The sequence below is a fragment of the Sapajus apella genome, unplaced genomic scaffold (genome assembly GCF_009761245.1).
Source record: "Sapajus apella isolate SASKATOON/1434 unplaced genomic scaffold, GSC_monkey_1.0 scaffold43, whole genome shotgun sequence".
Classification (NCBI taxonomy): Eukaryota; Metazoa; Chordata; class Mammalia; order Primates; family Cebidae; genus Sapajus; species Sapajus apella.
In genome coordinates, this window is record NW_022436983.1 from 79,688 (window position 1) to 94,246 (window position 14,559).

Consider the following 14,559-nt stretch of genomic DNA (forward strand, 5'->3'; position numbering starts at 1 on the left):
AAGAGACATGTGCCACCCCGTCTGTGGTCCTGGCTTCATCTGGGCCCCTCCACCTCATTCCCAGGGAAGCTGGGGCTCTCTATCAGCACACTTACCCCAGGGGTTGCAACTGAGGGGTGGCACAGCTGTGCTTGATGGCCACAGAGACGGCAGGGTGTGTCGGACAGACAGACATTACCCGGCACATCAGAGATGCTGCTGATGAATGGATGACTGAAGGAAGACATAAATGAACCAACTGACACAGCCTCCTGGTAGCACCACAGATCCCCACGTGCTGGCCTGCAGGGCCAAGTGCCCAGGGTGACTTGTTGGGTGCCGGGAGAACTGAAAGCCCCTTTCACCATCCCCGGGGGCTCCCAGCCTTGGGCGGCCCTGGCTGTGGCACCTGCTGCCGTGGCCACCCAGCTGAGGACCAGGCCGTGTGGAGCAGGAGGGGTCGGGGAGAGGTCTGGAGGAGGCAACTGCCCCCGTGGCCTCAGGGCACCTCCCTCCAGCCTGGCCTGGCTCTTGCCCAGGGCCCCAGCTCCAAATCTTGTTCAGGCCATGCTGCTTTTAGAAATAGTTTCCAGCAGTCTGTTTCCAAATCCTCATTGATTTTTGTCTCTGTTTTCCCAGCTTCCTGTCACAAGGGGTTATTGTAGGTGACGGATCGCACTCACCCTGCACTAACCTGCCTCTTGAAAGCTGTCCACAGCGGGACTGAGGCTGGGTAGGCCACTGAGAGCATCAGGGAGGCCCAGGGAGTGCAGTGGGGGGCTCTCCCTTCATTCCTCAAGGCAAAGTGAAGGTACCATCCTGCTGTGCGTGGAGCTCCATGGGCTGAAGTGGGTCTGCCTGGCTCAGGTCCCACTGCCTCTCCCCTTTGCTCTGTGACCTTGGATAAGTCACCCAAACCTGCACCCTCAGTCACCTCCCCTGCTCAGCTCTAGGACACTGGAGGACGAATCAGGCTCAAGGTGTAGTCCAGGGTGGCTGAGGAGCCCCTGGTGTCAGGACAGCTTCCCTGTGCCACCCTCCCCAGTGTGGCCCTAAACCTCAGGCTCCCAGATGTCCTCTGCACTCATTCCCCTTAACATATCCTTCCCAGATGTTACCTGAGCAACATGGCCCAGCCAAACTGACACGTGAGATCAGCCACCGAAGCTGCCCCCCTGGGCCCGGAGTTCTGCCTCCCCCAGGGCCTGCTTTGGGTTAAGCGTGGCCTCCTCCTGGGTCTCATTAAAAGCCACTGCCCCTCGGGTCACAGAGTGAGGGCAGCATGCCCCTTGCCATGGGCACTGCTCAGAGGCCCGGTCTCCACAAGCAGAGAGCTGGCAAGATGTGGAACTGGGACCTGCAGCAGGGTCACTGAAATACGAGAAAGGGGACCCGGGCCAGATGTGGCTTTCTGTGCCTGGTTCCAACCCAGGGGCCCAGATCCTAGGGGCCACTAGAAGGATGTTTTAAGGGGAAGCTGAAAGCAGGACCCCAGGAAGAAGGCCCCATGGCCTCAGGAATTGTGGGAAATTCCCATCTCCACTGTTGGAAATAGATGCTCAGCGCTGCCAACAAAAATTAGCACTGAGACTCAGCAACGAGATTTTTCCTTCCGGGACTGCAGGAAGAGCACTGCCCCTCGCTAGCCATCTTGCCACAAGAGTACAATGAACAAAGGAAAACACACACATTTATCCCTTAGGCACTTGGGGTCCTCCTTACTGCTATTTCTGATCTCTGTTGGTTGGAGCCAGACCTCATAATCTACTGAAACCCAATTGGCTAATAACTTACACACTCACACGCTCATATACACTCTCACACACATTCACACACACACACACACACAGGTACTCACATGACAAGGGCTGACTGACCCCAACGACAATCATCCATGCTCACTTTCTTCACTATTTAAAAAAATTCATTGTTTACAAATAATCTCATTTCTTCCTTTAAAAAAAAAAAAAGGATGATCTAAAATAATTGATCGCCAGGCTAAATGGTGTGATGCTGACAGATGACCGACTGAATTAATCAGCCAGGGTTGAGGCAAGCCTAAACATTTGTTTAAATTGTGGACCTGAACTAATCCCCTCTTGGCCTGTCTGGGTAAGCAGCCAACACTCAGAGAGGAGGATCTGTGGTGGCGTTCCCGGCGGGTCATGCTGCCATCAACAGCAGCAGACAAGGTGGTGGCAAGGGCACAGCTCTGTCAGCTCCGTGGTGCTCTAGGATCCTCCACGTTTCCATGTCTGTGGATGGGCCTTGCCAAGGGGTATGAGCACCCAGCAAAGAAGTAAGGCATGTCACTCACATGGAGACCACCAGGCAGGCTTTGTGTGAGCAACATGGCTGTCTATTCACCCGGGTGCAGGTGGGCTGAGTCCAAAAAGAGAGTCAGCGGAGGGCAGTGGGATAGGAGTTGGCTTTACAGGTTTGGGGTAGGCTGTGGGAAGTTACAGAAGTTAAAGTTCAGAGCAGTTTTGCAAGCTGAGGGTGGGGGGCTGCCAGGGGCGTTGCCACAGGACATATGATCACAAGGGTAGGGGTTATCCATTACAAACACGCATGATCATAAGGGTGGGAAGTATCTGCAAGCATGGGGAGGGTGAGGTAAATTAGACAGTTATAGGGGTACGGGTCTTGAGGAACCCAATGTCCAGGGGGAAATTTTCGCAAGGCTGAGCAGGAACAATGGTTGCAGGTTACAGGGGGAGAGCAATTAGTTGAGGCACGAACAAGCTGTTTCACTTCTTTCTGTGGCCACCTGGTTACTTGTGGTTACCTCAGCCTTTCTGGCTCCTGGGGACCAGCCAGAGGCATACATGCAGGTCACTAAGGCGCTATATAATGGCAAGGCCTGGACACCGAGGCATGACACAAAGCCTGGTGTGTCGTAAATCTTTAATGAATGTGAACTCTTATTTGTTCAGACTCTATTATTGTTGAGATTCGGTGGCGACAAAGATCATGTCCTCTTGAATCTGAGATTCTAATGGATTCTAAGGGGGATGACAGACAGTGAGCAGGTAAGGAAATCGACGTGAATTGCGATTAGAATGCTGGGAGGCAGCGGGAGCCGCCTGAGGCTGGAGCAGCAGCAGCTACTGCTGTGTCGTTAACTACCCCAAGCCTCAGCGGCTCCCAACACTTAGCCATTCATTTAGCTTGTGGCTCCGCAGGTTGGCATCTGGGCTGGGCTCAGCAGGGCAGTTCTTTAGGCCAAGACTGGGTGTGGCAATGGTGGCTGGGCCCTCCCACGCATCTGCAATCTGCAGGGGCTGAGACCGGCTGAGGGGACAGCCAGGACACCTGGGACTCCAGCCACATGGTCTCTCATCTCTCTAGGAGGCACCACCCTAGGAAGGAGAAGAGCCAGCCACTCGGCCAATTCCAGGCAGAGTGCAGAGAAGGCCCTGACACTGGCTAGAAGCGGTCTGCAGGGGCTGAGGGGGGAGGGTGGTGGCAGCCGAGGCTGGCTGATGAGAGGGGACTCGTGGGCTGTCAGGCATCAGGGGACCCCAGGCAGGGGAGCAGCTGATCTGGCAACATTCAGTTCTTCCAGCCCCTGGCAGGGAACAAAGACAAACTCCATGGGGGGTAGGCAGACGGACAAGGAGGAGCCGAGAGGTGCTGTGGAGAACAGGGGTCCCAGGGAGGGTGATTTGGCAGTGGGATGCTGCACTGAGCGCTTACGAGGTCAGCTCCACACACCCTCACAGAGACCGAGGCACAGCCCTGCACCCTAAGCACGGAGCGAGCAGTGAGAGGGGGTGAGATGGAGCCAGGGGAGGACAGGCCCGCAGGCCACAGACAGGATCCTTGCCTGCGACCTCTGCAAAGGAGACAACAGGATCAGGTCTGTGTTTCCTGACAGTCGCACCAGCTGCCATGAGCGCTGAATAAGTGGGCCGGCGTGCGGGCCAGTGAAGTCTGGAGTGGCCCAGGAGGGCAGCGTGGATAGCACTGACCCCAGTACCAGGCCCCACGTGGCCTTAGAGCCCACACTCCTTCCCTCAAGGCCCTACAAGCCGTCTCTAGAACCTGGGTCCACGTGAGTCATACATAGGGGCTGTCGACTTCGTTCCCTTTAAACGTGGATATGGCCCCCACCTAGACGTCATCTCCAAAAGAAACTCACTTTGGTGCATGGTTCTTTCAAGGCTGAATTCTTGTGATAAAGTTTACCCTGAGAACCTGGAGTCCCAGCTCCATTCAGGATGGCTGATGAGCCAGGCTGACGTGGCTCCTTTGTGGCCAAGGACGGGCACACAAGGGGTTTCTCTACATGCACCAAAGATCACCTGTCGATGCGGTCACTCCTTAGACTCACACCAGACCTCCCCTCCTCAGGACTAGGGACCTTGATTTGCCAGTTACGGGAATATTTAGGGCCTCCAGGGAGCTGTGGGTCCCACGGCTCCTGTGTCCGCTGCCTGAGGCCACTGTAGTAACTGCTACAAACTTGGAGACAAAGAGACAGGAAGTTATTCCCCACCGCTCTGGCAGCCAGAGGACTGAGATCAAGGTGAGGGCAGGGGGGGTTCCCTCTGGAGGCTCTGAGGGAGAACCTAGCCCAGGCGTCTCCGGCTTCTGTGGCTCTGGTAATCCCTGGCTTGTGGCTCCCTCCAGCCTCTGTTTTTGTCGCCACGGGACCATCTCCACGTGTCCCTTCCTGTCCCATAAGGACACTCCCCCTGCGTTTAGGGTCACCCTAATCAACATGACTTCATCACCAGCCCCCACTTTATTACATCTGCAAAGACCCTCTTCCCAAACTGCCAGATTCTGAGGTTCTGAGTGTCCGTGAGTTTTGCAGGGACAGTACTCCTGAAGTTAGGGTGACTGTTCCTCATCATCCATTCTCCAGATGACAGGGGCGTCCCAGGCCTCCTCGGAGAGGCGAGGGGCACACTGAAACCCAGGGGCCTGGCCCGAGGTGGATCTGCCCGACCTGCAGAGAAGCTCCCGGGCCCTGTGCAGCCTCTGTGGACCCGCTCAGGCGTGGCTTTGGCTTGGGGTCAGGAGAGCCAGTAGGGCCCACGTGGCATCACCAGCAGAGTGCAGCAGGTGCAGTGTGGGCACCTCTGGGCAGGAAGGGTCTACATTCATTTCCTGTCTGTAGGGTGGTGTCCTGTAGGGGGCCAGGGAGGCACCACTGTGCTCGGGCACAGCACAAGACAGGGACCCACCCGAGTACTTCTTGTGGGCAGGCCACCAGCCGCTCCTCGGCCCACTTTGTCTCTCTCTGTCAAGGCCTCAGCGCCCCTCCCAGTAAGTGCTACCTGGGGCTGCCGGGTGAGAGCCGCAGCGCCTCGTCCACGGGAGAAAACGCAGCCATCAGGGAAGCATAATGGCTCTTTCCCCACCCTCTTAGAACCTGAGGCAACAATTTTCAAAAGTGCCTTAATTCATTTCTAAATACAGACAAACATAGCATTAAATCATTATCAGACATGAGAAATGCAAAGCAGCCCGTCTGGCTTGCATTTGACTCCATTTAGTGAAAAGGAGCTTTCAACAGGGCGGGAGGAGGGAGGATCGGACGAGAAACGAAATCACAGCTGAGAAATGCCCGTGACGGGAATGATGAGGGACCCTCTGAAAGGCGCCCAGCTTTGCATGGAGAAGGCAGCAGCTCAGCGTGGCGCCCTCATGGGGGTGGGTCCCAGGCACCCCTGTCCCTGTAGGCAAGAACTGCAGGCAGGGCCAGCTTCCACATGGGCACCCCGGCTCTGCCCAGCCGGACCTGCGCCTGGCAAGAGGGGAGGCAATAGTGAGTGAGTATGCCACTTTACACCTCAGGCATGGGCACAGGACATTCTGGGTTCATAAAGGAAGGGACAAGGCTGGGGTTTACAACCCAGAACACGCAGCAGGCTCGACCTGGGGTATGTGTCCAGCAGAAGAGACCCCTCCCAAGACGCCTCTTCTCGTGGAAGGCCCAGGGACACCCAGGATCGCACCCACCTCGAGGCCATCGGGGGGAGGAAGGCATGGGGTCCTGACTGGCTGGCCCAAGCCCTCAGGCCACCCCACTCAGGATGGAAGGAGTCCTTTGGGGTGGGCAGCTGTGGAGGGGTCCCAGGCCCCAACCCAGCCCCAGGGAGCCAGCAAGAGGCACATGGGCCACGAACACTGCCGAGTGGGAGCTGTGGGCCTGGTGAGAGGGGGCCGGAGTGCGGGGGGGCAGGCAGCCACAGCATCCAGCCCTCAGCATCATCACCCGATGAGGACTGGGCTCCACGCTGACCAGTGGCTGGGATCGAGGCCAGGGACTCACGGGACAGGGCAGCCGTCCACCCCCAGCCCACCAGCTCTTCCCCTGGCCCACATGACCCCCTGCCCTGGCACAGCCCTGCAGGCCCCTCCCCAGCCTCCCCCGCCCTTCCTGGCCCCACTGCCCCTTTGCAGGGCCTCTGCCACCCTGTCCTCTCTCAGCTGCCACCTGCTTAGAGGCCCGACCTCCTCTTCTGAGCTAAAGCCCCACTTCACACCCTCACCCTGCTCCCCTCCCAGACCTCAGCACCACCCGGCAGACCGTGATGGGTCCTTGCATGATCATCTGGGTCCCTGAGAAAGCCAGGCCCTGGGGCAGGCAATGTCCCTCTCTCCTGGCCAGGGGAGTGCTCTGTCCCTGCTTGAGTCGAATGAGGGTGTGAAGAGCACGTGGCAACCTGCATCCTCCAGCCCACGGGCCAGCGTGGTCCCACCCAGAAAGGCACACACCGCCTGCTCCTCAAGACTGCGGGGCGCCTCTTGCATCTGGTGCTGGGTTCCCTCCTTCGCTGTGGGGGTGACAATCCAGACGTGAGAGCCCGGCAGGCCAGGGTGGTGGCCGTGTCACTGAAGCACCTCATGCAGGCAGGAGGCCCGCAGGCTTGGCCAGCTCTCTGTTATTGCCTCGTGGGGCCGCAGAGCAGCTGAAGGGCCCTTCTGAGTCCCTGCTGTACAGACCAGACATGGGCAGGGAGCGCAGCAGGCCCCTCCGCTGTGCAAGGACAGAATGGGCTCAGGGGATCCGCCTCTCCAGGAAAAGCAGCCACTCCCTGATCTTCCAGGGGGAAAACCCACCTGACTGAAGAGCAGGCCCCTCAGGCAGGATAGGTACCATCTCTCTGCAGGGGAAGGGCAGGCAGCAGCTCTTGGGCGCATCCGGAAATGGAGGCGGCGGAGGTGAAAGTACCCCACACCCCCTCCCACCACCACACCCTGCTTGGCCAGAAGAGCAGTGGCAACCAGGCCTCTAATGAGGCCTCCAGAGCCCCCACACCTTTAGGAGGCGCCAGGGCTGCTGAGAGGCACTGTGGAGGTGGCAGGCTAGCAGGGCAGGCCTTGCCCTAGAATGGCGCGGTGGGGAACGGCAGGAGCAGGGCGAGAGCCAGACGGGGCGGACAAGGGATGGGTGGGCTGCCCAGGGGGTGCCTGCAGTGACAAGACCCAGCAAATCACAGCTGCACTTTCTTCACACAGAGCTGCAAGGGAAGTGGCCAGGCATCCGGCTTGCTCAGAGGCTCTGGCCTGTGACCACAGGCCTGGACATCTGACTCCAAGAGACGGCTCTGTATCGTGGCTGCAAACATTGAGGCCAGCACAGGGTGTGGACAAGCTGGGACCCCTGGCTGTTCAGTGTTTGCCCCAGAACAGGCATGCAAACTCAGAGGTTGCCTTCAAGAGAAAGCAACATGGAGCAGCCCAACCCAGACGATGACAGAGAAGCCAGAGAGGGATGATTACCCCGCACAGGCCCATGCTGAAAAGACACAGGACGCCTGAAATAACTCCTTACCCTGGAGTCCAGCCTCTGCCCTGTTCCTTCAGTCTTTCCGAGCCAGCTCTGGTGTGGGCTGAGGCCAACCTAGGCAACCACAGGAAACGAATGCAGGGATGCATGCAGAGAAGCGGCTCCAGCTCCCAGAAAGTAACTTTATGCCCCTCACCCCGGCTTCCCACTGACCGGAACAGAGCAGTGATGGCAGGGGCTGCAGCAGCCATCTCAGGATACAAGGTGGAAGTAACGTGTTTAGAACAGCACAACAGCAAGAAAAAGGTAGGAGCACAGTGATGGCAGAGCTCCACGCCAGCCCTACACCAGCTACCTGCATTTTTAAATGTGAGAGAAATTCATGGCCGTCTTGTTTAAGACAGTGTTATTTTGGATTTTCAATCACTCAGAGCTGATAAGAAACATAGCCCCTTCTGTCCATTCTCCCGTCTTCTCCCTCCTGACTACCGCAGCAGCCTCTCGCCGCCTGCCTCTGAGCCCACTCCAGGTAACTCCACATCATTGCCTCATCTCACCCAAATGCAAATATGATCACATCCCCACACCCATCCTCGCATCAAACCTTTCAAAGGCTTACTGATGCTTTTTGACCCAGGTGAAAGTCCTCCTCATGGCCTTGAAGGACCTTATTTTGCATCAGGGATGGCTTCTCAGCCTGGCCTCCAGCCTGGCAGCCTTCCTCGGGGCCCTGGGCAAACCATGCCCCCAGCCCTGGGCCTCAGCTTTCACAGACCTCGGCCCAGGAGGTCTCCCCTCCCCTATTTACCCACTCAGGCCCACTTGTGGGAAGCCTCGCCAACCTCCATCCTCCGTGGAAGGCCGCACCTTTCCCTTCCCATTCCAGGCTCCAGGTACCGTGGGCCTCCCCTACTTTCCTGAGCCTGTGAGAGGGTGGAGACCACAGGTGGCATGTGATACCAGATGAAGGAGTGAGGACTGTACCAACGACTGCCATGGTCTCTAATGGATGTCCCCAGCAGCCCTGAGGAGGAGGCACTCTACAGAAGGGAGGCTGCAGCTTTGCAAACGCTACACGGACACGTCCGCAGGAGGTTTTCGAGCCCGTGGATGGATCTCCTTCGCTGCTGCAGCTCCTGCTTCTGCATGGGCATCCGGCAAGCACAGGCCGGACACTGGGCCCATCTGCAGGGCTCATCAGACTCTCCCCCACAGGCCAGGGCTGGATGGAACTGGTATGTGGCTTCCTGGATCTCCAGGAGCCTCTTCCATGAGGACTGGACTTCTGAAAATTGTTCCCTTGCCTAGGACTCAGCACTAGGGCCTGCCTATGAGATAATCTAACTCTCTCAAAAGAAAACTGTGTTGGCCAATCCTTTCCAGCCACAGAGTCTGTGGGACTCTTCTTGAGAAGCAGCACCCAGGTACACACACACTGCCCAGGGAGGCGTCTCCACTCATCAGCTGCCCCTGGCACGGACGCAGGAAAAGGTCACAGCTCTGACCTTCAAGGTCCAACTACAGTGCCTGTGAAACTTCCCTCTGGGGACAGGGGCCGCATCAGGATCAGAGCGTGCAGAGGCAGCAGAGGCCACCTGCCGAGAATGATGTCCACAAACGAGGACCGCGCCTCACTGCAAGGGCCAGCAGGCCGTGTGCTCTCTGCAACCGCTGCTGGGTGCGGCCCACCCTCCACTCAGGCGTGGGACCCTCAGCCCCCGCACGTCCACACCCCGACCTCTGCCATCTCAGAGCCGCAGTCTCAGCCCCCACCTGGGTCGGGCTTGAGTGGCCTCTCCGTGAGGACGCAGGGCCTGGGCCGCCTGGCTGGAGAAGCCAGCCTCGTGCTGTAGACAGAAAGCCTCTGACACTGCGCCAGCAGAAAACAATCAAGAAAACTGCCAAGGGAAGGCGTGTAAAAGTTTAGTATTTTGTTCAACAATTTAAAAAAGATATAACACCAGCATAAAATATTGCATAGCAAATAACAGATTATGTGTGTACAAAATCCAGTAAGAAAAACATGACTTTGTCACTTAGGATGATTCATAAAATATATTTTGAGCAACAGAGATAACGTGGGTCCCACGTGCGTGGATGGCAGCACCAGAGCCAGGGCCGCTGCCACAAATTCACGCTCACAGAACCCAGGACTGCTGCTGTCGGCAGCAGCGACGCTGGACGCAGGTGCTACAAAATGACCAGAGCTCGGTCTCTGCTTTCTCAGCCACGTGCACAGGTCAGCCGGGTGGGCCCTGAGGTCAGAGGCTGCGGAGAGGCAGGGAGGATGGCCTGCAGGGCAGCAGGGGCACAGACAGACCCCAGCCGGGCCTGCAGGAAGGACGCCGCCCTCAAGCCCTCACTGGTAGATGACCTTCACGCAAAACGCCTCTTCGTTTTTGTCCTCATGGTCGTTGATATAGATCAGAATCTCCTCCTCCCCAGCTCTCCGACTAGGCGCAAACTGCATGCCGATGGTGTAGGTCTCTCCACCCCCAACCTGGAGGCAAGCATCCAAATCCCAGCATCCACCCCTGGGCCATCCTGCGCTTTCCCTGGAAGCCTCTCCGTTTAAGGTCGTGTATTTCCCAGGGGAGCCGACAAGGGCTCGGAGCCCTGCGCGTGCATCCAAGGCCTGCCTTTGACTTCAGCGCCCAGGACAAGGATAGAGACAGCCTAGGTGCTCAGCCAAGGTGACGTGTTGTGTGTAATGGAGACACACTCATTTTTGATCTAAACTGTCTAACATTACTGTGAAAAGCCCCAGGCACACCGCCCTGCCCCATGCTCAGGAGAAACTTTGCTGAATCTCCAGCTACTAAAAAAACAACGGGCCACCCAAGTATGGGATGGCACATGTCACCGCCTTGGGGCTTTTGGAAGACTGCTGGTGATTCGAGGAACTCACTCCTGAATGCAGGCCCTCCATTCAGGTCCCTGGGCCTTCCCTAGGAGTCCCATGCACAGCCCACCGCACCTGGAAGGAATCCTCCCTGAACCCCGGGCCTCCCTGGGAGTCCCATGCACAGCCCACCGCACCTAGAAGGAGTCCTCCCTGAACCCCGGGCCTCCCTGGGAGTCCCACGCACAGCCCACCGCACCTAGAAGGAGTCCTCCCTGAACCCCGGGCCTCCCTGGGAGTCCCACGCACAGCCCACCGCACCTGGAAGGAGTCCTCCCTGAACCGCAGCAGCTCCGGGTGGTCACTGTGCAGGTGGAACGTCCTCTGGGAGGGGTAGGGGTTGGTGTAGGTGATCCTCTTGTTGACGCCCTTCCCTTCACCCGTAGCCAAAGTGATCTCAAAGGCCTGTGGAGGGAGGGGACAGGGAGACGCTGCAGCCACTGGCAGATGCAGCCACTGGCCCCTTCTCCAAGTATCCCCTGAGCCTACTGTGCACTGTGCCCGGCCTCAGACATGGGGGACCCCACAGAGATAAGACAGATGCTCTCTGGAGCTTCCATCTGGGAGACAGATGGCACAGGAGTGAACATTTGTGCACCCAGCCCTGCCAGGTCAGACCCCTGGGTCCAGTGGCTGAGTCACAGGGCAAGTTAGGGGTCCTGCAGTGCCTTGATATCGAGCCCCTGTCCCCTAAGCCTGCGCCTGTCACACATACATACCTTAGAGATGAGCGGCTGGCGGCAGGAGAGGCACACGAGCCAGGAGGCCACCAACTGATGGCAATCCACGTCTACCAGGTTGAGGTGGATGAAGCGGCTGCCAGCCCTGAGGGGCCTCACGCCAACATGCAGGTCCTGCACACCCCGAGGAGGCAGCACAAAGACACCTTTGGGGTCCGTCTTTAAGGGCAAGAGACGCTGGTCAGGGCAGAGCCTTTCCCGGTGCGCAAGCAGAGGCTCCCAGATGCCTGCAGCCCCGGCAGCCAGGGGCGCCCAGGGTCACAGGTGGCTCAGGGGCGGCCAAATCTGAAGCCACAACCCAACCCTGCATCACTGTGGCCGTGGCTCGGGGCTGCACCGGGAAGTCCCTCCCCCCACATGGTGACTCAGCACTGCCTCCGCATAGGGAGAACCGAAGCCATCTTGGGCTTAAAACCTTGGCCAGCTGGTGGGACCTGGGGCCTGCCCACCCTGTCTAACTGTGGCTTCATTAACACCAGAGCTCCTGCCACTGTTTACCTTGCAGGAATTCTGAACACTAGCCTTTGGGAGTTGGCGCGTCCATCACTCACCCCACAATGGCACATCTAACGAAAGGTGACTGCCAGGAAGCCTCTGGTGACAGCGTCTGGGTGCTGGTGGCACCGTAAACCTGCCGTCGGGACCACCCACTGTGCTGCAGCTGAATGCCCATCGCCCATCTCCAGGCTGGGGTTGGGAAGAGGCTCAGAATAGCCCCCAAAGGGGCCGTACCTTCAGCTCCTGGGGGTGCGAGGTGAAAGCTCTCACTTTCCTCACTGTCTTCGTCCCCCGAAGGACAAGGGACAGGCGGGTCAGCTGGCCTGTGACGCAGGAGACATCCACACGCTGCAGGGAGTGGAGGTACACCTGCCACGTCTGTATGGGCACCGCCAGCCAGCGATCCCTGCAGTGGGACAGGAGCTATCTGCACTTGTCCCCCAGGATGCAGCACCAACCCGTGAGAGGCTGACAAGGGCTGCCAGGAGCGCTGGTAGCAGGAAGGCCGTGCAGGGAACGCCCCAGAGGACGGCCCCAGGGAGGCAGAGCTGGGGCCTGCTGGCTCCACCCTTGGCTGCCCACCTCCCACCTACAGCAGAGGCTCTCAGGGCACAGCAGGGCTAACTGATGCCCCCACTTGTCTGTACCCAGGATGCCACCTGGCACAAGAGTGCTTAGTGTCAAACAAATGACAAGTCACACTTTGGCCAAACACACATCCTGGACAAGTGGTCACCCCCAATAAGGGTTCTGAGGCAAAGCCAAGGGCAGTGCCACACAGGAGAGAGAGCAGGGCTGGAGGTCATGCCGGCCTGAGCACAGAGGCCCCTGTTAACATCTTAGAGCCACGAGTCTGGTGCTTCATAGTAAAATAGGGCTGGGTGAAGCATCTTCATGGGCTCATGAGAAAGCCACTCTGAGACGTGTCCACGCAGCCCCTCACCCTCTGGTGGGCACTTACTGCCGGTTCACCCCTGACCCCTCCTCAGAAGTACTGCAGGAAACCTCCCAGCTCACACCAGTTTTAAAGGATTCTCACAGGGCTTGGCAATCGGACTTAGGAAGGGAGGGGAAGGGGCCGGTCATTTAGCCTGGAGGAGACAGGGCAGGTCATCCCACCACAACCCTCCACCTCGCAGGAGGGGCCACAGCTTCATGCATGCTGTTCGGCCTGGGGACTCAGCAAGAAAAGTGACAAGGAGCTTCTGGGCGGCCTTTGGCACTGTCTGGGGACAGAGACTGCCTCATGTCTTTCCCTGGTGGGCACAGGCTGCATCCGAAGTCTCTCAGTTTGTGCGTGTCCCTCTGGAATACAGAGGACGCCTTCCCCAGGCCCCGCTGGCTCTGGAACTCACAGCAGAATCCTGCTTCACAAAGCAAAGGCCCAGTAGCTCCCCCAAGTTTAGGAAGGGGCCAAGCCCACTTTCAATCCAGCAGTGGCCCCAGGCCTTCCTCCTCATCCCCCCTGCCACAGTCCCCAGATCCCCGAAGCCTGTGCACTTACGAGTAAATGATGACAAAGAAGTCTTTGATCTCCGGGCTTGGACCACTAGCTACCTTCAGAAACACGTCCCGTGGCTCCCCGGGGCCCTGCCAACCGGACGTGCAGCACATCAGGGCACACAGCCCACCACCTGGCTCTGCTGACCCCAACCAGGCCCCTACATCTGCAACTAGTCCATGCAGCAAGTGAGGGCCAGCCCCTCCCAGAACGAATCTGTTCACGTTCTAGTCTGAATTCACTATTCTGTTCACTGCCAATGAGAAAATCATGCGCTTCCTGATTCTACATGGATCTCAATAATTAGATTCTACAGGAGATTTTATCCAGTTTCCTAACTGGTCATAACACAATTATTGCCTTATCCTGTACACAGTGGTAATTAATAAGTGCCTTAATTACCATTTACTTTATTCACTTTGCTTCATGCCTTTTTAAAATTTAAATTCAGATGATCAAGGAGCTGATCTACAAGTAGAAAAAATAAAAACCCTCTCATAAAACTCTCATAAGAATGTCAAAATAGCCCTTTCGTACCTTGGGAAAGAAACCACTTAGCAGAAAACCTAAAATGAGGAGGCTCCCAGGGACCCGCAGGGAAGACAATGGGAGCAAGACCTCGCTGGGAAGGATCTGCCTGAGCCGGGGCCATGACACAACCTACCACGTGCTGGGTCTCACAGATGACATTCGGGTCGCTGCAGCGAACGTGGACTGGGGGGTCCTCACCAGGCATCCCCGCCTGAGCACCTGGAGTGGGGAGATGTCAGAAAGAGTCTTCTCCACAGCCCAGGCCTGTGGGGACAGCCCCACATATTACACACTACAGGACAGGCCGGGTTCATTACCGTGCTTAGCAAAACCCCTGCTGCCACCTTTCCCAGGACAGCATCCAAGCACTGTGTTCCCTGCATGGACACCACCCGTCCAGCACACCACGGCTCAGCTCCAGCCACCTCCTCAGGGAATCAAGCGGGTCATAAAAAGGAAGCCACAGCTCCCTGGAGCAGGGAAGCCTGCACTCGGCCGTAGGGCGCCTACCAGAAACATGCGGCCCATCAGGTGAGGAGGCGGGTGTTCCTCCAGGCACACCCGGACCTGCGGCCATCAGGTGAGAAGACGGGTGTTCCTCCAGGCACACCCGGACCTGCGGCCATCAGGTGAGGAGGCGGGTGTTCCTCCAGGCACACCC

General features: G+C 57.9%; 1 protein-coding gene across 15 annotated transcripts in view; it reads right to left on the reverse strand.

Moving 5' to 3' along the window:
* Positions 1-9,632: 9,632 nt before the first annotated feature.
* Positions 9,633-14,559, reverse strand: part of NPHP4 (nephrocystin 4) — a 132,902-nt gene continuing 127,975 nt past the window's right edge. For 14 of the 15 annotated variants that reach the window (XM_032301060.1, XM_032301064.1, XM_032301062.1 and 11 more), the window contains 6 exons: positions 14,032-14,117; positions 13,371-13,456; positions 12,101-12,272; positions 11,348-11,527; positions 10,890-11,033; positions 9,633-10,226 (listed from right to left, as the gene is read on the reverse strand). In XM_032301060.1, the coding sequence (XP_032156951.1) occupies positions 10,086-10,226; positions 10,890-11,033; positions 11,348-11,527; positions 12,101-12,272; positions 13,371-13,456; positions 14,032-14,117 (809 nt within the window). In that variant the 3' untranslated portion in view covers positions 9,633-10,085. The remainder of the gene's footprint in view (positions 10,227-10,889; positions 11,034-11,347; positions 11,528-12,100; positions 12,273-13,370; positions 13,457-14,031; positions 14,118-14,559) is intronic. The other variant, XR_004275908.1, reaches the window with a different exon arrangement.